General features: G+C 49.8%; 1 protein-coding gene across 3 annotated transcripts; it reads right to left on the minus strand.

The window, feature by feature from the left end:
* Nucleotides 1-2,716: 2,716 nt before the first annotated feature.
* On the minus strand, nucleotides 2,717-18,889 carry NRIP3 (nuclear receptor interacting protein 3). 3 transcript variants are annotated; one of them, XM_074585909.1, is made up of 7 exons: nucleotides 18,410-18,889; nucleotides 11,311-11,490; nucleotides 10,509-10,591; nucleotides 6,895-7,034; nucleotides 6,447-6,499; nucleotides 6,250-6,347; nucleotides 2,717-4,868 (listed from the first exon to the last, which is right to left on the minus strand). In XM_074585909.1, the coding sequence occupies exons 1-7, from the start codon at nucleotides 18,581-18,583 to the stop codon at nucleotides 4,853-4,855; spliced, it is 744 nt and encodes a 247-aa protein (XP_074442010.1). In that variant the 5' UTR covers nucleotides 18,584-18,889; the 3' UTR covers nucleotides 2,717-4,852. The 3 variants fall into 3 exon arrangements, with proteins under 3 accessions (XP_074442010.1, XP_074442012.1, XP_074442013.1); XM_074585911.1 differs by having other exon boundaries at nucleotides 2,717-4,865; nucleotides 18,410-18,831; XM_074585912.1 differs by having other exon boundaries at nucleotides 6,447-6,496; nucleotides 18,410-18,714.
* Between the last annotated feature and the right edge of the window lie 4,363 nt (nucleotides 18,890-23,252).

Below are 23,252 nucleotides of genomic sequence, written 5' to 3' on the forward strand. Positions count from 1 at the left end.
CCTGGGGAAGTGGTGGCAGCGCCACTCTAGTAACTAAATCATTAAATCAGTTGCCTTTTCAGTAATGCCATTCTAGTGAAATGTCACCGATACCTACGGTGTCATCCACAGAGCATGTAGCCTTTCGTCAGTGATGTGGTTGGTAACAGAGGAGGAAGAGGAGGAGACCAGCACATGGCTGAGCTAGCCCCAGGGGTGCACAGCCCCTGAAAAAGGGAAAAAAGAGAAAACTCAACTTACGTAAAGGAGCAGACTTTCAACTGATGGAAATTCAGTACCTCACCTCCATCTATTAAGCGAGCAGGTGATAAAGTAATCAGACCTCAACTGATGTTTGCCCCATAAAATAAACCAAACAATGTACAGCCCTAAAACGTATGTTTATATCAAAATAAACCATCTAGTTATTTGCTTCTGAGACATACAAATCCAATTTGTTTTCACAACATGTTGAGCATCACATTATCATCAGCAAAACAGTAATAGAAAAGCCCATAAAAAAGACCTCCCTGGAGAACTATTAGATAACAGATTAGCCTGCAGATAGCTGTGGAGAGATGCCCCAGCGGGTCCCATCTAATCAGCTGCTCTGCTGGCAGAGGCAATGAAAAAACCTTGGTGGATCTCAGCAGGATACAAAATGTGTGTGAATAATGCTGCTGTAGGGCTACTCCTGGCAACATCCTCTGACTTTCCCTTCAGATCAGCAGCAAGTGCTGCCGCAGAACAGCCAGCCCAGAAGGAGTTCAACCAGACAGTCAGCTCTGTAGCTGCTTGGACCAATGTGGAGAGGAAGGTGGTGGGATCATTGGGAGAGCCCAACACCACAGCCATGGGGTGCTCCTCCTCTGCTACTGCCTGCTTGCGTGGCCTTGGGCTTATTGCTTACAATAAATATAGACCTGAATTGGGAGTCTGACAGCCATTCTCCACCAGCTGGCCATATCTCTAAGGTTTTCAGTGAGCATTGATGTCTTAATTACATGGGCCATCTTAATTGCAGGAGCCCAACCATCAAGACCCTATTTGTTCCACCAGCTTTTGAAGCATCATGGTGGACCCGCTAAGGCTCCTGTTAATGTCTTCCTCTTTGCATCCTTCCTTTCTGCTTTAGGCATGACCAAAATGAAGACAAGACATTGGAGGGGGCGAAGGTGTTTTGTCCCCACCCCATGCTTTGCTGACTACAGGAGCACAAGTGATAGTGCTGGGGAGCCTGTTGGCCAAGGAGCAGCTGGGTCACTTTCCCTCAGGCTGCTTGCGGGGGTCGTGCTTGTCCTCACCTGTGAGATGTTTGTTTGCAGTGCAACAGCATTCACCAGCTGGGACATAAATCGTTCAACAACACCTTCTGCCACCGCATGGGCTTCTCGTAACATCCACTTGCAGCTGCCTTTTTATCTCCCAAGTCCTTCTCATCCCAGATCATGTCAGGCGTTGCCCTCTTCTCTGCTTCTGGCCCCCACCCCGAGGCAGCAGGTCCCTCAGTCACAGAGCAGTGCCCGGGCTTCCTGCAAACCTGTCGTGGGGAGAGGTTGCCAAAGGCACGTAGGCACATACCTGTGCTGGAGGTGAGCAGGAGCAAGCACCCAGGGCTTGCTGAGCTGGTCTGCAACACTCAACCACTTTACCCTTCACCTCTGCAGCCATGCCAGTGCTTGTGTAGATACAGGGATCTGCTGTTACTTCCCGTAGTCTATGATCCCTCTGGATTGAGGCGAGCACCTGTCTCCTGTAGCAGCAGTCCTGTCTTATAGAGCATCTTGCTCACGGGAGCCACCTCTGAAAGGCCACCGGCACCACAGCTAATCCCCCTCTGTGCTGAAGGGATGAAATTTTGCCCCTTGATTTTTCATTTGTGTGTGCTGGGACTCTGCTCTCTAGTGTCAGGAATAGTCTGAGTGAGTCTAGAAGCCTGTAGCAGCTCCAGGAAACAGGAGAAGTTATTTTTGCCTGTATGTTTATCCTCTTCGGTTTTTCTCCACTTTATTGCTGGAGCCTGGTTTCTTTCCGCATTTGGAGAAAGGCAGCCCAGCGCTGAGGAGAGCCATTTGTACCGGGCTTGGAGTGTTGCTGCTCCACCAAAGGTTTGTATTGCAGGTCTTTGAGCTGGTAAAAGGATAATTTCTCATGAGTAAGAGAGAGACGAGCTACTACGGAAGCAACCTAAAGCCTACCTTGGCAAAGACAGCAAGCCCCTAAAACCAAATTCAAAGCTTTGGGAAAGACTCTGATCTCAGGCTTCTGCTCTTTCTTTGCAGTCACATAAATATCGTACGCATGATTTAGCTGTCTCTTACTCTGATTGCTTTCTTTCCTAGCTTTATAAAGTTTACAAAGTCCCCTTCACGTTCCCCTGCCCTGGCTGGCACTGCCCCAAGCGAGCTAGCCAAGCGCAGCAGATGCAACCTCAGCTTTCCAAAGGGTAAAACTCAAAGTGGCACGAGCTGGATCCCACCCCTCCTTTGGAAGGGAGATGCACAGCAACAAAAGGCTGGGATTTCAAATGCTCACGTTTTACCACAAGTGCAGCTTGCCGTTTAGCCTGCCCGGTTATCCCATCTCCGCTGCCCCTCTCCATACGGCCCGATATTCCCGACACAATCACAAAAGCACTGTGGAGCCCCATCAGGGTCAAGACTGAAGTGAACTCCCGTTCTCAGTAGAGAAGTGCACTGAAAACAAATAACTGGCATATCCAGGGCACAGGCAAATAAACAGCATGAACAATTAAACTTTATTTAGGTTTAATTTTACATTTAGCACAGTAATAAGCACAGAAAGAAAGAAGTACCAAAATACCAAACTCATAGCATATAAAATAATCAAATATATTTCATATTTAGTGAAATATTTCTACAACACATTGGTGGGACTTCCCTGGGCAGCCCAGCCCTGTAAGTATATTTATATATATATATAGCTGTGTTATATAAAATACTGTATGTAGAGAAAGCACTGAAACCTATCACCAAAATAGAAAATAGCTCAAAATACGGAGAGCTCAGATTTTCTAGTCATACCCAATATTGAAAAGAGGTTCAAACCTACTGCAGGAGATAAAGCTCCATCTTAGATGCCACGGCAGGCATGAGGTGGGGTTACTGGACACAGACTGGCTAAAGCTGGCAGGAGCCTGGCTTGTGGGACAGGCTCCGAACCTGAGCCGATGGCCACGAAGTGGTAAGAGCTACTGGTCCTCGCCCAGGACTGTGGAGTCATTACCTAAGTGGAAATGCCAGCCACGATGTCGGTGTTTGCGGCTGACGCCGCACACCACAGGGTGCCGGGGCGAGTGATGCATTCATGTCTGCAGGGAGGCTTAAGCACATGAGCAGATGCTTGGATCCCCGCAGGAGACCCCACAGCGCAGTGGAGCCGTGCTCCAGCCTGCGGCCAAAGGGTTTTTCCTAAGCAAGAGCTGCTGGAGCAGCACTCCCGCTCCTGCGGCACACAGGAGTCTGTGGATCCGGCTGCAGCAGGGCCAGCCATCGGCAGACACACAACATCACAAGGATATTATTCTGAATTTGAAAGGCGCCTTTTCAGCAGATGACAGTAATTAATTCCCATTAGCTTTTAAAAATCTAGAAAGCTGCTTTTGTAGGAGGCCAGGCTCCCCCAGGCAATACCACACGTTTGTTCTGGTTTGAAGCGAGCAGCACGTGAAGCAGCAATTCTGCTGCTACAGGACAGTAACACTGAATGAAGTGCTTGTCCTGGCGAAAACTCCCCCCTGCCCTGAGGGGGATCAAGGTTAGTGTTGTACTTGAGATCCCAGGCAATTTGTAAATAGGTATAAAAAATATGGCATTTCTGGCAGCAAGACTGAAGTCCAACTGGAGTCGATAACCTGCACCAGCACAAAGCGTGGGTGCTGCTGGTGCTTCAGGCTGGGAGCTGGGCGGGCAGGCGGAGGCACCAGTCCCAGCAGGAGGGGATAACTGAGGGTGCGCTGGGGCCATTTAGTTCCTGATATACCAATGAGGCTCTGGACCTGCTGCTTTCCAGGCCAACACACTTTTGGGCTTGCTTGTTGCTTTTTGGCTCAACACGATGATTCATTTTCCTGACTACTCCCGCTAGGAAGGCAGCCGAATCCTGCCCAAAGGATCCCTCCTTGGGGGTTTCGAGCCCCAGCGAGGCAGCACCACGACAGGCTGCCCCTGTGCCGGCGTCATCCCCACGGTGAGCTGGGGGCTGCGGGAGATCTTCCCGGGCGCCCTCCCAAACCCTGTTTCTGTGCTTCTGCCACGCCACCGCAGAGAAGCCTATAACCCATTAATAATTCTATAATTGCTCTTTCTCATCAAGCCAGCAGTTGCATCCCTAATTACATGGCAACAATACTATGCTAACAGGATGAGCTATAATTCCTAGGTGGTATTAGCGTTGTTATTTTACTCTGAGTAACTTCCTGGTAATGGCCATTTGAATGTGGCAATATCAATTAAGTCAATATAAATGCTTAGCCCCTGGAAAAATCATTAATACAAATTTCATTCTGATAGCCTCTAATCACAGCTAAATACAATTACTCATACAAGGCCACTATAAAAAGTATTTTTCTAATCAGAAGAAATTCATAAGGTTTTCCCAACTGTTTGTAATAAAGAGGACACTATATAGAAAAGTCCAGAAAATAAGCACACATTTGTTTCTCAAAACCCATAGATAAACATGACAATATCTCTAAATTACTGGCTACTGAACAAGATTTCATTTAGCTCTACTCAAACTGTAGCCTAGTATAAATGTTTTCAAAGCAGCACGCCGCTGTTTCATCTGGAACAGCTGCACAGGATTTCTTTGATGTCAAGCTCTTGTGCGGGGATGGCGTTTCAATTTCTCTTTATGCCTCCGTACTGCTGAAACAGGAAGGAGAAGACATTCAATAAAATAGGTGGTTTTCATGGAGGAAAAAAACAAAAACAAACAAACAACAAAAAAAACCCCAACAAGCAGGAATATTTGGCCTTGAATGCAGTACCAAAAAGTAATTCATCACTGCAGTGGCGACAGACCTACACTATGCCTCTCGCATCCCTGTTTCAAAGGGGAGAGGGAAGACACCCTGTGGATTTGGGCTGCAGCAGGGTCTCCCAGCAGCGCTGTACCAGGCGTTCCCCAGGCTCCGCGCTGGCAGCACCCGTGGCCAGTGGCTATCCCGAGTGCCCACGCGGCGGGTGGGTGCTTTGGGGACGTGCGCCCTTGTCCTGCCTCCCAGCGCTACTGCGTCCACCCCTCATGTACTCCCCAAGGAGCATAAATACAACAAGCTGAGGAAAGTCTGTTCCTTCCTGGCTCCCACCCAGGCCCCTTGACCTCGGTGGTGCCAAGCACAGCAGGCTCGAGATGCTCGAGGGCTGCAGGATGTCCAAAAAGACTGTGGCTGGTCACGACAGGTAGCTAAAGAAGCTGCTGCTGTACATCATTCGCCAAAGATGCTTCCCTTTTGCAGTGAGCAAACGTTTTTTTAGATGGCTGTGTCTGCAGCACTCATCGCTGAGCAACCACAAGCACAGCCTATGAAGCCGGAGAGGCACATAAGTGCAAATCCCACTCCCAAGTGCCTGCTGGTTTCATAAGTGAGAGGCAGGAGCCAGTGAGGAGGAGCCCCACGCAGCTCCTGGAAGGAGGGGGATTGCCCTGCCTGCTGCCTGCACAAGCTACACACGTGTGGGAGGTACCAGAGTGGACAGCACAGATTTCTCTTCCTATAGGGAGATAAGGCTGAAAAAGTCCAGGACATCAGGAGCAACTGGCAGGAGGGCAGACAGGGCAACACGGGGAGCAGTGGCAACGCCGCTATCTCCAGGCAGGATCTCCCTCTCCTGCACTTTGCAAAACATTCATGCGAGTTTATTTGCCTTGCTTCATAAACATTTTCCAGAAAAAGGCTTTTTTGGGAACAGTCTCAAAGCAGCGCTAAAGGAGTCTCCCTAGTGACCTTCATAAAGTACATTTCCTAAGGCATTTCCCACTGCATGTCTTTTCAGACACCCTCTTTGCTGCACAGTGCTTATTGAGGGACAAAAAAAAAAAAAGCAGCAAAAGCTGAAAAAGGCTGCTGAAAAAGCCAGGGACTCTGTTTCAAAACTCAGTGAGCGGATGAAAACAATTTCTGCCAGTGTCAGTGAGCTCTTGCTCGCCTGCAGCGAGGGTTTGGGGGCTGCTGTGTGGACGTGCAGGAGACACTGCCGCCCAGCTCAGCGCTGCACACGCAGCTCACCTCCCCAGCCAACTTACTGCTCTCCCGCCGCAGCGCTGCCACTGCCCACAAACGGGATTTCTTCCCTGTCCGTCTTCCCCAGAACGAGATGGTGCTTCTCCATGTTTATGACACACTGTGGAGAATAAATGCCTTGAGGTAAGAGGGAAAACTGTAATTCACAATGGTCCCAGCTCCCCAAGCGTGGGTAAAAGCCCTGCTGGAAAACCCCTACCTTCAGAGATTTCAGTGTCTGCAGCCCAAAGGAGAAGGGTTTCTCACTGTCTTCTGAAAAATAGGAACATTCAGATTTATATGTTCAGAATGCTCTCCCATGCATTTTGTCAGTGACTCCATCCTTCCTCCACGGCTGCTCTCTAAACAAACCCCTGTTTAATAAAGGGTCTGAGTTACTCTCGGGGGGGAACATGATCAAACAAGGGCAGGCGGATGCGTCCACGGAGAGACGCGGTGGTTACTCCATTGGCACGGCAGACCTCAGCCCTGCTGAACGCACCCTCCCTCCCTCCATCTGAAGGGCCAAACAGGGACTTTTGCTGCAGAAAAGCAGTATTTCTATTTTAATTTTAACATGTCTCTGAAGTTTCATTTTTCCCCCTGGGGTAAGAGGGAGTAGAGCCCCATCTGGACCTGGAGGACCAGAGGAGCATCCCCACACTCACCCACGACGAGGGCAGCGCACTCCACGGGAACCGCTCCCACCGTGAGGGTGAGACACTCGATCTGGCCGATGGCCTTCACCTTGGATGGCAGTGAAACCATCTCGTCTTCACCAGGGAATGCTTTGAGATGCTCCTTTAACCTGTGCATTGAAAACACTTCTAACATGAAACAGCCACAGTTTGGCTGCTCCAGCAAGGAGCAAACAGTGTTTGGAGGGTACTTAGACCATAAGTGCTCTTAGCTTGCTCGTATTACCATGCTGTTATTGGAAAGCTGCTTTTTTGGCAGGTTTTCTGTGTTGCTCTGCATACAGCCAGCAGCCTACCCCCATGTCAGACCACAGCACGACCTACAACGCAGCCTTGGGGCCGCGTCAGCCCTTGCCCCAAGCAGAGCTCCTTACTGGATTCTGCTTTTTACCTGAGGAATCTTTTTTCCCTACATTTACTCAAGACTTGGGGAAGCTGCTGATCTAAAATTGCTTCTAATGCGGCAGTGTGGGTGTAAGGAAGGGATACTCCACTCCAGCTCCCACCAGTGGAGCCGCCGACACCATGTCCCCATGCCTCACAGCCGGGGCAGCGCGCCCGATCCACGCTTGTTAGCGGGTGCTGCTCCTGCTGCGTTTATTCAGAGAAAATGGGGACAGATCAATCACATTCAGCCTGAGAAAAGGGAAAAAGAGTATCAGGGATATCTGAGGTACAGTCGTTTCTTCTGTCTACGCCCCATGAACTAGTCTGACAACACTGATTAATTATTTAGCTTCGGTTTCTCTTTTGAACTGAATTAGAACCTAATGGAAAGGCAGTTTGGGGTGACGATCTCTCCCTCAGATAAAAGCTGTGTCACTTTTCGGCTATTTGAGGCACCTTTCTGCTAAGCTGCATTGCAGCAGTGCACATGGGTGTGCATGCATCTTTCCATCCGTCCTGGGGGGGACCAGCTCTCCTCAGAGGCAGAGCCCTGGGACCGAGGCAGGGATTGCCCACACCATTAAACACAGGTAGAAGGGGCAGGAGAGGCAGCAGAGAGAAGCAGCTGGATCCCCTCTGTTGGATCCCCCCTAAGTTTCCCTTAGGGACTGGCCTTAACATAGATGGCAGGAACATATCAAGAAATAGTTTATGAGCTCCTTGGCCCTGAGCTGGCTTTACTCTGGCTGGAGAGAGGTTGGAATGTGGGTTTTTTGGGTGCAGCTAGCTCCAATGGCTTCTCTGTCCACTCAGAAGAAGACATGCAGTCTTTGGCTGTGGTCTCTGTTTCCCCCCATTTGTCCCCACTGCAGGGCACAGGCCGCAGCGCTGGAGCCAGGACCTGAAGAGAGACGAGATGCAGCTGGAGATGGCTCCTCGCTCCGGCACCTGCTGACCCAGACAGTTTTCCCAGGGCTGCAGAGAGGCTGCGGGGAGGGACTGGGTATAGAGAAAAGCCACCTTCGAGGAAGCACTTCATCCCAGCTGAGAGTGAGCCAAGGACAGACAAATAACACGTGGGCAATGCATGGCTGAAAACCGGCCAGAAAACTGCAGTGAGGTAAGGAGAGCCACTGATGTATGATGCAGTAGCACATCTTGGAGTTGGGTTTGAAAGCATAAAGTCCTCAGCAGTCTGCAGTGACCAGAGCTGCTCATGTAGCAGCTGCACCTACACCTCTGAGGGGCATTTCATGGAATCATGGAATGGTTTGAGTTGGAAGGGACCGTAAAGACCATCTAGTTCCAACCCCCTGCCATGGGCAGGGACACCTCCCACCAGACCAGGCTGCTCAAAGCCCCATCCAGCCTGGCCTTGAACACTTCCAGGGATGGGGCATCAACAGCTTCCCTGGGCAACCTGTGCCAGCGTCTCACCACCCTCACAGTAAAGAATTTCTTCCTGATGTCTAATCTATATTTCTTACGCTGTGGCAACCTACAAGCTACCCCCGCTGCTTTCCTCAGAGGCAAAGGAAAGAGCTCGAACGGCACCATGACAAGGTGCAAAAAGATTCTTAAAAAAGAAGGGAGGCGATGAGCCTGTGCCTCGGGCACACACACGCTGCTTTTATTCCCTGACCCCCTGGAGAGCTCAGGAGCAGAGCCTGTCCCCAGAGCCGCTGAGCCTCAGCTGCAGGCACAGCAGCACCCATCAAAGCACGCTGCGGGACACTCCTGCTCCGTCAGAACAAGAGTGAAATCGCCTAGCACGCCTCTTCCCTGCTGCTTTCCAGGGCCGGATTTAAACAAGACTTGTGTTTTATCGTTGCCACACTCCCTGGACTCCTTTGAAGTAAAACATCCTGGAGCGGTGCCTGTTGTCGCAGGGACCTACCATAGTGACGGCAGAGTGAGCCAGGCATCAAAGCCCTGGTTTTAACCCGCTTTGGTAATCTGGCTTTAGCTTCTGTCCCCACAAACACAAACAGCAAAGGAGCAGCGGAAAGGGTCCGAGGGGTCCCACCGAGCAGGAACCAAAGCGACAAGTAACTCCGGGGAGGGACACGGGCCTTTTCACTGCAGCAGATGGCTACAAAAGTGGTCTCACTCAACTCAGGAGGGGGTCCCCACAACCTGAGAGCAGAAACTGGCTCTAACCTATTTCTTAAGCGCTCTTTGAAGGGTGGGACTGCTGAAGCAGACTGGCGCTGCAAAAAACTACACAGGACATACACGAGGAACACAGAGAGCAGGCGAAGTGTCACAGAGCACCGCTGCACAGCTCTGGCGTGTCGAGCAGACAACACAGCATCTTACAGATGATGGACAGATGAGACCCCTCCAAATGCACTGCTGTCACCTGTAAACCAGGCTGAGCAGCGCCACAGTTTGTGACAAGTTTGTAATAAATGCAGCCACCTGCCAGCCACTAAACACTGCTGTGCAAAGTGATTACTGTCTGGACAGAAAACCGTCACCATTCATTCAGGGCCGTGCAGAAGTGCTCAGGGAGCAACGGCAATTGTTTTTTGCATAATCGATGCAAGTTGGCAATAAAAAGCAATGAATCCATGGGAATAAAGTGCCAAAATCTCCTTGATACCCTGCGAGATGATGCCTGATCCTGCTCCTCGGAGATCAGCAGGAGTTTTGCTGCAAATGGCTGTCAGTCAGCTCTCTAAGACTACGTAAATACATCTCCTTTCCCTTCAACTGGGAGATATTTGTTATTGGGAGTATCATCAGACACCAAATTTCGAGTACAGTCGCTTTACACCCGGTGCTGGGGCCAGCAGTGCTGCAGCGGGAGCGGGGACCTGTGAGGCTGGGCTGATCAAGCCCCACGCCTGCCCCAGGGACAGCGAGGACCAGGGGGAAGATTCAGCTGTTTCATGGGGTGCTGAATGACAAACAGGCAGGCACTGGAAAAAACACAAGTGCATCCAACCCCCTGAAGGGATTTACTTGGAGGTTGGTACAAGTAGCTTTCTATTTCAGCTCCCTGCAAGGACATTTAAGAATAAGGCAGGAGCTGGTTGTAAGAGGAGGCTCAGGGGATTGCCCGGGCACAGCCCAAAGCACTCTCTTCCAGAATGGACATCGCTGGGGCGAGCGAAGCCCCAGCCCCAGGAGCACTGCCAGTGCTGCCAGGTGCCATGAGTTCCCGCAAAACAAAACCCCAGCTGGATATTTACCCGAGCCTGTCCAGGCAGGCAGATGACATGAGGTTGTGCTGCGAGCCAGTGTCCACCACGGCCTTCAGCTCCTTCCCCGCGCACTGCAAGAGCAAGCAGAGACGGGAGATGATGCGTGGGATGCAGGATGAGCATAGGGTGTCCAGGATCTCCACTGCCCAACGAAACGCCGACGTCTCCTGGCCCCAGCCCATCCCCGCTCCGCCGCATGCTCAGTGCCCACAAGGTATCGCCTTGTCCACCCCAGGCACCCAAGCGTTGGCTCTTGAGCTGCTTTTTAAGTGAGGTGGTGCTACAAAACAACATGGTGTTGGGTCCTCAGCCCTTCCCAACAGCATTTGCCCCTGCAGAGAGCAGAAGGGGCAGCACCAGGCAGAGGGAGATATTGTGGAGAGCGGGAAATACAAAAGAGCGTTGGGGTAAGGATGAGAAATGTGAAATTACTCTTGGGGAAAAAAAAGAGGGATGGCACTCAAAGAAAACAAATAGGCTGCGAGCACAGGGATTTGCCATGGATAATTACTCCTCAGTGTTTCAGCATGGTGCCCCAGCTTCACTGCTCCCCTCTGCCCTGATGCCCCAGAGTAGACATCCATCAGACCAGCTTTCTCTGTGATAACCAGGTGGGCATCCATGCCACCGCAGCCCTGAGCTGCAGAGGGAGAGCATCCCCACAGCTGTGGCAGCCCCAGTGGTGTGCAACCCTAATTGGGAAACACGGAGAACAAGAGCACAGCTTGACCCTGTCAGAAATAAAATCTGGGGGGGAAAAAAACCCAGAAGGCTGGGCAAGGAGTATTACCTGGCAGCTCACCACTATGAGCTCCTCATCCTCCGTTTTCCCTGAGCTGCCCAGTTTGGTTTGATTCAGCTTGTTGGTCTGTGCTGAGATATCACTCTTCAGGGTCCAGCTGCCTCGGCTGCTTCGTATTTTTGACAAATTTGTCTCCATCAGGCGCTTCTGCAGGATATTATGTGGTTGCTTCAAGAAAAAACATGCAAAGAAGAGCAGGGTGAAGTCAGAGGAAAGCCCCAAAGTGACCTGCGTCACCAGCCTGCTTGTGGTCTGCACAGGCCGGCGCTGCTCTTGCGGGAGGGATGCCCTAAGGTCTCACTATCCCTGATTCCCAGACTACATGTACTCTTCCTAGCCTGCATCTGTTTGCACTGCTGCCAGCTCAGGCTTACCCGGCTTTGACTAAAGGGAACTACTTTGTGTTGAAAAGGGAATAATCCTTTCAAAATATTAAGCAGAATTTGGAGGGATGCCTTTCTTTTTCCAAACTCAAGTTCAAGATTTGATTTCATGTAGGGATCAAAAGAAGTCAGGCTTTTCCAAGCTGGTGCTTCAGCCGTAATTGCCTTCATCTGTTGATCAGGTTATCAGGAATTCTGCAGTGATGTGAAAAGTTAAGAGGTAAACAATTACCTTTTCAATTACATGCACCACCTAAGTATGAAAAAGGTGTATGGACTTCCTGAATGAACACAGACGCTTTCCCTGAGCACTGGCATTGCTGGCATAGGAAATACCTGTGCCCAGCCCCTACCCATGGTGAAGCTTTTTATGTGAATTGACCCAGAATTTAAGAAGCTGATTTGGGTGTCTGTGCATCAGCTCTTACAGGTGTGAGTGAACAAAGCACAACCACAAGAGCAGCGCTACAGATGATGTCTATTGTCAGACCTGGTCTGGCCTTTAGATCAGAATTTGGCCTAAAGTTGCCCTGCACCTCTCTTCCCTCCACATTTGTATTTAGCTACTAAGGGTGAGTAAATGGCACCAATCCTGGTTGCCATGCCACGGGAGGGAAAGGAGAGGAGGGGAAGAGGTAAGATCGCCTGAGGTAGGTAGGTGTTCTCCCAGGAACCCCCAACGCTTTGTACAGCAGTTTCTCGCTTCCTCTGTCATTCCCATTTGCACTGTGAGAAGCATGTTGCCTCTCAAAATCTCCTCCAACTGCTTTCCCAAAAGGCTTTTTATGTTTAATGTTCGTCACGGGTGGATGCACATACTCTGCTGGAGGTGAAATGACTCTGCTTGATTATCTGCTCATTTCTCTGCCCAGCTAATCTCCCCCTCCCTCCCATTACTGCCTTTTCCTTCTGATTTTAATTTGTCCACAGTGAGACCTTCTTACCAGCTTATTCCTGAACCTTTGCATTCGTATTTGATATGCCTGTGTGCCCGCAGAGACATCTAAACCAGCAAACCTCCTCATCCCAAGGGAATTTCAATGGGATCAGTATAAATTTGAAAACCTCGGGCCGTGGTTCCCTGAGTTGGCCAGCACACACCCTCGTGCATGGTGCTTTGTGTTTAAAATAATCCGTGTGGCATGTTAAATAACAGCACTTACAAAAGGTTAATGCAACTTGGCATCATCCTAAAATAACTGCAGCCACGCTAGCGCTTCAGATCCTGCTGTAGGCTTAACACGGGCGGTTAAACTGGACCTGACTGATGACACTGGGTAGATGCAGCCAACCCCAGTGGTCACCGTGACACGTAAGCTTTTTTCACCACTTTTCACTGTTCTTACTTCTGCGTACAACCTGTGGCTTGAAAGGAGATAAAATTTCAGGTACATTTTCAGTTGTGGGTGTTACGTCTGACCAGCACGCTAGAGAGCATGTCCTGTGTAAAGATGATAACGTGGCCACGCTCCCAGCGGCGGGGAGAAATCGGGTCTGACATTGCGCTGTCTCCTTCACGCACAAAAAGTGACAAAGCTCCAGCACTGCTCTGGTGACCAACACCTTCCCAGTGAGACTGAACAGCAGAAACTAGTATTACTTCACTAGATTAAAGGCAGGCAGACTGGCTCTGGCTCCACTAGTAACGGAGCCTGTGCTGAGGGATGAGCAAATCAATTTGGAAGCGAGAGCTCCCTTACATGAGGCAGAAGCTGTAGGCGCACAGACAGCACTCTCATCACCTCCAAGGCTCCTCATCTGAGCAAAATTGCAAGCCAGGGCTTGCTGACAGTGGATGGCACGTCCTTCTTACTCTTTATCCACACATCTGGAGGACTAATTCTTCACGTCATCAAAAAAAAACCCAAATGAGGGCATAGGTGACTGGAGAAGCAGATGGGTGAAGTTCCCAGCTGGCCAGAAGACAGCCTGTCACACAGTGGTCACTTCCTCGTGCCCAGCCCTGCTGGGCTAGGACTGAGAGAAGTTTCTGAATGGCATCATGTAGGACAGTCTGGTGCTCTTCTGATCTGCCTGGCCTCAATCACATACCCAAATATCTTCGAAAGAACAGGCTGGAGAAGAACAAGTCACCAGCACATTCATCATTGCAATTTTAACCGTCACCTAGCCTTGATTTAAACCTAAATTTTTTTTTACCACAAGTTCTCCTATGGATTGTTAACCAGTATCATAGCTGGGTTTTCTCAGGCCCTGGTTTTATGAATCCAATATGGCATCCAGCATCAAAAGGAAAAAACCCAGCACTCAGTAAACACAAGTTACCAACACAAACGGGACTGTCTTTTGTTGACACTTGCTCTTCTGAAAGCCACAGCGAATCTTGCCTTCGGGGGGACAAATGTTGCTTACGTTGTTCTCCAGTACAGAAATAATCTAGCAAGAGGGGGCTGAAAAGGTTCCCTGCAGCACCATCCTGTCTCAGGCTATTAATTAATTTTCTCTAACTTTTATTTCCCTTGACTCTCGTGTGCAACAGAGTGAGGGACGTTAGTCACGAAGATGACTCAAGTGATGGATACATACTTGGTAAACAGATAATGTTCCAGGGGACATTTGCAAATGCACATTTTGCTGGAAAACTGCAAGCAGACCATGTCTGGGAGGGAGGGAGAGGACGAAACACCCCCCCGTGACAGAGGTGGGGAAGGCAGCCGTGTTCTCCCTCCAGCACGTGTCAGCAGCACAGCCGGGACCAGTGTTTGAAGCAACCCAGGTTATCTGGTGCTGTCTTTCAATGGATCGCACAAAACCGTTGAAAATTTTATAAAAGCATGAAATGTTACATACCACTGTGCGAAAATTGGTATTTCCTAGTATTGTTCAGCACAATACAAATACAAAACAGGAAATATTTTTTTTCGGAAGATATCTCCCTTTCCACACCTGAGACCTTGCAAAAACCTACAATCCCTTGAAAAAGCCACAGTAGAAACCTAAAAGAACTGAATGGAGACATCAGCTATTGCTGAACCTATTTACCATTGTCTGTCAAAACCATAAATAACTCCACCCAGTTTTGCTCCTCTCTAATTTATAAATCAGAACGTCACTGCAGCTTGCAGTATGCATCTCTCTGGCAGGTTTCCCACTATTTTGGCTTCTAGATCTGTGGATAACAAGACCCGTCAACAACAGTTTCACTCAGGTGGAGATGAAAGCCAGGGAAGATGCTAGCTTCTCCCCTCCTCCAGCCTGTCTCAGGAGGTCTGCCCTCTCTTCTGTGCCTAGACAACAGAAAAAAAAAAAAAGGAGTTTTAACACACCAATGGAGCTTGTCCCAGGAAATAACAGATTTCTCTCGCCTTCCCGTCCTTCATCCAAATTCACCTCTTCTACCAGCTGCCTGTGCTCGCCTGCCCCTCTCGCAGGGGGATGAGGTGGGACAAGAGATGTCCCGAGCTCCCCAGGTACCCTGGCAGCGGCCAGGTCTCTGACCAAGACAGTGCATGTAACATCCAAGTTTTTTGCATTCTAAGCAAGACACAACAAACTCTGGGGAGTGCAAGGCAGGAGAAAACTGAATGCACTGCAATTGACTGCAATATTGCAACAGGAGCAGGGGATGGGGCCATAGGGGCACCCGGAGCTGAGCTGAGGACCCAGGTGCCCAGGGGAGGTTTGAGGGCATTTTGGGAGGGAGAAATGCTTTTTTTTGGTTGTTGTTTGTTACTATTTACAACTTTGTTTCCTAGCTTACAAAATGATACGGGTCTGTCTCAGGCAAAGCCACCTCCAAACCAGTCCGGCAGCTCTCGAGAGAAGTGTGGGAGCAGGAGGAGGAGCGGCCGAGGGGCAGCACGCCCTGCCCAAGTCAGGCAGGGGGTCATGGCTACAGTGTCGGGAAGCCCAAATCCCAACCAATGACCTTCTCATGCCAGTTTTCTGGGCTTCAGGGAGGAGGCTAATAGTGAGGCATCCAAACAAAACCATTTCTGCTCTGTATATCCAGCCCTACGTTTGCCAAATCCAATGTATGCTATGCTACAGCTTGGTCTTATGCTAGGCAAACAAAGTGGAATATGCAAAGGGAGTGAGGAGCTGGAAGTGTTCGGTCCAACCCAGAATAATACACTGAAAAATATTGGAAGCTTAACATAGATAATTACAACAAATATTTATCAAACCTGCCTACACCGGGCATCCCCAGGAGAGATGCTTCAGGAGCCGAGTAACAGCACACAAGGTGGGGGACACCAGGACACCCTCCCTGGCAACCTGCTGCCACCTCGCTGTGCGCAGCACCCCCTGCACTGTGGCCGAAAGGAAGGGGATTTGTCCCCAGAATCGGAGGGATCACTGCCAGCTGTTTCCCTGACAGACACAGTCTGTCCTCACCACCTGTCCCTGTCTCCGGGGAGCTGTTACCTCCTCTCTCCTCTGGCCGAGGCCGCTGGAAAACCCCCACGGGAAATCCTGCATTAATAACGCCAGTCACGTCAAAAGCTCTTCCACCCACGTCACCACAGCTGTCATGCAGCTTTAGACACAAAAACCGGCTGCTTTGTTTGGAGGTGTGCAGTTGTTCACAAGAAAGGCGTGCAAATGCCCTGGGCAAAGACCCCTGATGCCCTGGGCCTCCTGACCCCGCAGCTCAGCCCCTCTGGCCCCGGACCTCTCGGTCTGGGGCCCTGCCAAGGTGGGGTCTTACATCTTGGAGACTCTTAGTGCTTCTCCAGTCTCAGAGATGTATGATCTCCTGCTCCTCCTGGGGGCAACTCTTGTGACATCCAGGCAGCCACGGCACTGGAGAGACGCAGCGGGTCCTCTTGAAGCGATGCTCACTGCTGTCTCAGCCATGTGCAGTGTGAGGGCAGCAGTGCCGGCAGCATCACTTCACTGCAACATGTGCCACTGCAACAACTCTGAAATTCATGGCATCTTCTCTGGGGCTGCGGGAACAAGCCTGAGCACGTGCCAGTGCTGTTGCTTTGGGGACTCCTCATACATCCCATGGGGCAGGAGGCTATGGTCAAGGCAAGCCCTGGTCACCTGTGCCCACTGTCCCATCACACCCCACTGTGATGTGGGGACAAGAGGTTCTGCAGTGAGGTGGCCCATACCAGCTTCGTTCTCACCCCATTCCTTGGCCAGAGACCCACTACAGCCAGGGTAGCCGGGGTAGGCAGCGCACCTCTGCTGTGCCACACCTCCTTTTTGTCTTTGGAGGGGATCAGCAGCTGTGGACCTCCCCAGGGCTTTGGCACGTCCCTGGAGAGACCTCCCGCCCCCCTGCAGACCCTCCTTGCAGAGGCTTTGGGTGCAGCAGTGGTGATGCTGCAGCCACCGCTCAGCCTGTGCAGGCACAGGAGTGGGGAGGAAACCTCAGGTGACATTTCTGTGACCAGGGCCATGGTGAGGAGCACCATGCTCTGCCCCTGGCACCGGGGCTAAACCTGGTCCCCGCAGCAGCGAGGACAAGGACTTCAGTGCTCAGTGCCCTTGGCTCCTGCTACCTGTTGCTTCTCTTGTCTGGGCAGAGCAGAAAAGCCCTGTCATCAGGGTCTCCGCTCCGCACACTGAGTGTCACCGAGCCATGACACATTACTTCAACACTGCAGATAATAGTGATAACACCACCATCACGCTCTGAAAGGCACTTTGTAGCTCCCCGATGGAGAGCTGCCGTTCAATGGTGACCAGGAAAGCTCCTTCTGAGCCTTTCCCTTGGCAGGAGCTTCACTCCCTACAACTGCAAAACATTTGGGATATCAAAAAAAAATCACCTCCATGCGCACTGCAGAGAACAGCCAACTCATTACACTTATCTCAGCCAGGCAGAGCCAAGCCTAACCCAGCTGAGCAAGAAGGCTATAACGGAACAAAACTACTCCACTAAAAATAAAAAGATTCGCTTTTTTCAGTGAACCTGTATCAAGCATTGATAAAAGCAGATATTGTGTGTTACAAGGTGCAAGAATTTTGCAACAATTGGGGAAAAAAAAAAAAAAGTAAAGTATCTTTCCTTGGTAGGATATGTTTTCTAGATTGTACTCCTTACATCACAACTTTTGATATTACATTTAAGTATCACTTTCCATTAGAGAAGCTCAAACATTTGTGCAAATTAGTATTTAGAAATGCTCTCCAGCCCCTGGACGTGATGAAGAATATTGTATGTCAGCTACATGATCACATGGATCATTGCATATGTAAATATTTCAAACCTACAATTATGTATTTTAATCTAAAAAACCCCAACATATATGCATAAGCCTTTTTTAAAGTGTAATCTTGGCAGTTTTATATTTTCAAGTACTAGTGACGGCACTTTACTGGATGTTTTATGATTATATGTTGTGCACATATATGCATCACGGACAAACATATGTGTGTGTACGTATGTAATATATGAAGCCATTTTGGTTGATTCAGAGAGGATTATTTTACTGAAAACAGTACCCTTTTTTCTGACATTCATGCAAATGCAAAAGAGAAAAAAAAAAGCTTTTTAGAGCTGAGTGCCAGACATCGGAAAGAACCTACGAGCAAAAAGCAATCCTGGTGATAACTAGCACCGTATTTCCACTCCCTTCCGCATACAAAAGCCTCATTTTTATACCAGTTTCTACAAACAACTAACTTCTCCTCCTAACAGAAAAATGGCACGAAGAAAAAAAAAATAAAAAATAGACACTACCGGTTTTTGAAGTCTCCTTCCAATAAACACAACAAAGCCTTACAGTATCTTTTGAAGTCCCCAGCTTCTTCAGTCCATCCAGAGGGAGGAGATCTGCAGAATCCTTGTGAATAAACTGAACCGCCTGCTTCATCCTCCTCTGCTGGCGGAGAGATGCCGCTTCCCTTATCTCCACTTCTTTTCTACTTGGCTCCGTCAGGATACCCGAATAAAACATCTTTCCACCCGCGTGTACGGCTCGCTTCTCGAAGATGCGCCTCTCGGAGAGATGGAGCCGGGGAGATGCTCTATCGCCTGCGCTTTATAACCGGAGCCTGGTGACGTTTGGAGACCGGCAGGTACTCCAGCCGGCGTCGCCGAGTCAAGGAGGGGTTGGGCACATCACAATACGTTGCACAAACAACGGCGGGTGAGCTCAGGCTCGGTCTAAGGGAATAAACCGCTGCCGTTCCTCCTCGCTGCCTCTCCTGAAAGCGAGATCAGCCGCAGGCGTCCGACAGCTCTCAAAGCCCCCCCAGCAGCCTCACAGGCAGAAAAGAGAGCGACGGAGCACTGGGACGGGGGGGGCTTTGAGAGCTGCAAACAGCCCCGGGAGCCAGCACACCTCCCAGCTAACCTCTTCAGGCACAGCTGTTTTTTGGCCTGGATAGGAAATCTGAGGTGTCACGGTGGGTGACAGCTGCCCAGCACCCCTGCGGTCCCGAGTGCTGCTGCCCCACAGGGCTGGGGTGATGCAGCCCCACACGGACTCTGTAACCAGACATGTTGGGGTTTGCTACCTTATGCCCAGGGTTAGGGCAGGCTCTGGGTGCCACCTGCCTCACCAAAGCATCGCAAGCACCCATCTGCATCGTCACCGGCCACTCAAGTCCCCAGGAAGGGTAAGGACTGTCACAAAAATCGCCCCAGCCAGATCAGTGCACCCCAAATGAGGTTTTACACAGGGTTCCTATTCCCATCAAACGTTCAAGTACAGCACGATTTGACTAATCGCTAGCATCCACGCTACTGATTACTAGTCAGAGTAAAACTTTGCAAAGCAACTATATTTTTGCAGCATTCTTGCTGCTTGTCTATTAACGCAGGTGTCCCTGGAGTCAGTCTTACTACAGTTACTTATCTCTGACGATGCTGGGAGGGTTTCAAAGACACGTTAAAGGGGCTGGGATGCTGGCGTTACCTTGGTAGTCCAGGGGCATCCTTTATGCTTCATGGGCGGCCCTACACTTCCAAGAAGCAGAGTCCTTATTTCTGGGGCCAGGCTGTCCTTTAGTTTGTTTTACTTAGGCATGAACAATACCAAAGTCTCCAGTAAAATTCTACTACTTCATTACATCGCAGTGTATAACACGAACTAATACATGTTAACAAAGTTAATACACTTTTGTACTATAAAGACTGATTGATGTAATAGGTAGAAAAGGGGATTTTGCTAACAGGACTCACAGCGTATATAGAATCATAGAATCACAGGGTTGGAAGGGACCTGTGGGGATCATCGAGTCCAACCCCACTACCAGAGCAGGGTCACCTAGTGCAGGTTGCACAGGAACGCGTCCAGGTGGGTTTTGAATGTCTCCAGGGTTGGAGACTCCACCACCTCTCTGGGCAGCCTGTTCCAGTGCTCTGCCACCCTCCGGGTAAAGAAGTTCCTCCTCATGTTTAGGTGGAACTTCCTATGCTCAAGTTTGTGCCCATTACCTCTTGTCCCGTCCCTGGGCACCACTGAAAAGAGCCTGGCCCCATCCTCCTGACATCTACTCTTTAAGTATTTCTAAGTGTTGGTAAGATCCCCCCTCAGCCGTCTTTTTTCCAGACGGAACAGACCCAAATCCCTCAGCCTTTCTTCATAAGAGAGATGTTCGAGTCCCCTAATCATCTTGGTAGCCCTTTGCTGCACCCTCTCCAGCAGTTCCCTGTCCTTCTTGAACCGGGGAGCCCAGAACTGGACACAGTGCTCCAGATATGGGTTTCTTTCACTACAATAATGAGTTTTTAAGTAATATATCATCTCTCACCAGAAAGAAACACTTACCCCCCTCAAAGGACCCACAGACTTTCATCAGCGCCGCTTAGGCAGCACGCAGTCACCTGAACCTTCCACTTTCCAAGTAATTTGCTGCAAGGAACAGGCGAGGAGAAAATGCAGCTCTGCCTCAGGAGAGACAGTACGGAGCCAGCAACACCCCGCATGGGTTTGGTTCTTGTTAAACTGACAGACACCTTTAATGTGCTAGATAAAGCACAAGAAAAGCTGAGTTTAACTCAGAGTTTATGCCAAGCCTGACTGCCAGGGCACTCCTAACCTTCAGGTCAGCCAGGCTGCTGACCCCACTTTGCTCCCCCCAACCCACGCAGCCCAGGCTCACTTTCTGCTCACCAGGACACCACCTGCCTTCGGCCAGCTCCAGGGAAACACTCCTGCCTCTGACAGGACAGGGACAGGGGAGGCCAGGGAAAAATACTTCGGGAAGAGATCCAAAGTAATGTGGGGGAGAGAGGAAAAAGAGGACTTCCCCTGAAAGCAGCCAGGGGAAGACATTCCCCTAGCAGCAACTGAAATATAGTGGGGAAAAAGAAACCCAACAAAACACAAATGAAGGGGCCAAGCAGGTTCCAGCCCCCGGCAGCTGTGAGCTGCAGCCAGCCCTGCCCTCTCACCTTGACCCACGCAACTGGGCCAGCCCCAACAATCTATTTCTTTACCTTGGCACATTTTATACGTAAAGCTTAGCTGCCGTGGGGGCGCTGGTGGCTGACAGCAGCCCCTTCGCAGGAGGGTCGCTGCCAGCAGTGCCCAGGGAGCGGTGCTGGCACTGAGCAGGGCTGATGCCAGCTGCTGCGGTGATGCCAAAGCGGCAACGCTCTGTGGGTAACCTTACACATCTGAGCTCTGCAGCCATGGCCAGACTGCGTGTGTTTAGCCCCTCCTCATATGACCTGGGGGGGAGATGAAAAAAAAAAAAAAACCACAGATGAGAGTGCAGAATATAATAAAACACAAACCCATTATATCACAGCCTCACATAGAGGCCATTACGCATGAGCCAGCCCGAGCTCGGTGAACATGTCAGTGTGCAGAAGGATGACAGGGCTGACAGTCTGAAGGGGGAAATAATTTTTTCTCCCCACGCTGACTTGGCTCATTACACGACAGGACCATTGTTCCACTTCAGGCAAACACACCCAGAAGGATAAAAGCACCTTATTTTTCACCTTGGGAGCTATTTGGCACTCATCCAGCTGATTAAATAAAGACATATGACTACATCCACGCTCTCCCAAAGGCAAGGAGGCACAGAAGAAAGCAGAAAGACTAACACTGAAACCAGGAGACAATTTTTAATATAAGAACTCCAAGGAGGAGCGGCACTCTGCCTGGCATACTAGTAACTGCCCAGTCTGCTCTGGCTTACAGCAAGAAAAGTAAAGCTGCAAAAGCAGGTGGAGCATGAAAAGCCCCCCTCACACTACAGCTCCAAGAGCGCAGCCTGTGTTTTAATTCAGTAAACAAGCATTTGTTCTGAGCCCGGCAATTGCACTTCTGCCATATGTTATAAATGCACCTTGTGCCTCAGATCAGAAGAAAATCTTAATAAATGAGATAAAAGCTCTAATTCCCCTCTTGATTTTTAATCCTGGGAAAGAGGAAAGTGGGAGGAGCAGTAAAATCATCTGCTCAAATTACTCAGGATCCACACTGAAATAGGGGCTCAGTTTAGATACTTTGAACCCAGGGTTTGAACCCAGCAAAGCCAAGGACAGAGGTGCTGTTGCCCTCAGTTTCCAAACCCACTGCAAAGAGAAAACAGAGGGAAATGCTGCTCTCTCTGGTCTTTCCAACATGCCCTTTGCCACCGCAGCTGGGGACAGGGGAAGGCAGCGCCAAACAGCAGCACAAGCGCCCTTGGAGGGAAGGCAGAGGACACGCAGCGGTCGGGAGCTTATTAGCCACCCTACTCGGAAGATGAAGGGAGACAGGTCCTGCCTGCACACACAACTGGCTTTACACATGATGTAAACTGATGGAGCTGAATCCCAGCAATTTCATACCCCCGTTTACAGCTGATTTATACTGGCTTAGTACGCAGTCACGCTTGCAGTGCAAGGGAAGAAGAGCTGCGGAGTTTCATTCACACCCCCATTTCTTCTCTCGACGAAAAGGAAAGAAGCAGCAGGCAAAGCAGGAAGTGGGTTGGTCCTTTTTATTTTTTTTTCTTTTCTTTGATTTCTCATCTTTCCTTAAAAAGAAATGATTTGTTAGCGGTTGCCATATCCTGAAGAGATGCAGAGATGCCCCAGAAAACTGAGAAGAAAGGACAGAGTGGTATAATTTAACAGAAACAGCAACAGGCAAGAGTCCCAGATAGAATAATTTACCACAAAGAAAAAAGTTTAGAGAAAGATTCAGTTACCAGAAGGAAGACTGTGAGGAGCTCAAGAAAATGAAACCACAATAATTGATGTAGAAAAATAAGTTATTCTGTCCATCAGTGCAGGATATGTAAGGGTCAGCTCTAGCCTACTCAGGCAAATAACGGGAATAATTTGGAGGCTTTTCCTAAAACAGTTTTTTCCTAGAACAGTTGGATACAAAAACCCAGAAGGATTTAGTGAGCTGCTTAATCATCATTTGTAGGAAGACAGAGACTATGGATAGAGCTGGAGAAATCCTATAACATACAAAGGTAGAACCAGGCTGAGATTCCCAAGAGATCTGGCTCATTTTGTTTGTACAGTAATTCCACACCACTGTCTGTTTTTCCACTGCTGACCAAGGGAAAGGACTTCCTGGGCTGGGATATGGGCTCCATCACAAGCACAAGGACTTCACGGAAACAACTATTCCCGGGGCAGCTCTCCCCGTCTACCTTGGACGCAGCTCC

This window comes from Larus michahellis, chromosome 4, assembly GCF_964199755.1.
Source record: "Larus michahellis chromosome 4, bLarMic1.1, whole genome shotgun sequence".
Taxonomy (NCBI): Eukaryota; Metazoa; Chordata; class Aves; order Charadriiformes; family Laridae; genus Larus; species Larus michahellis.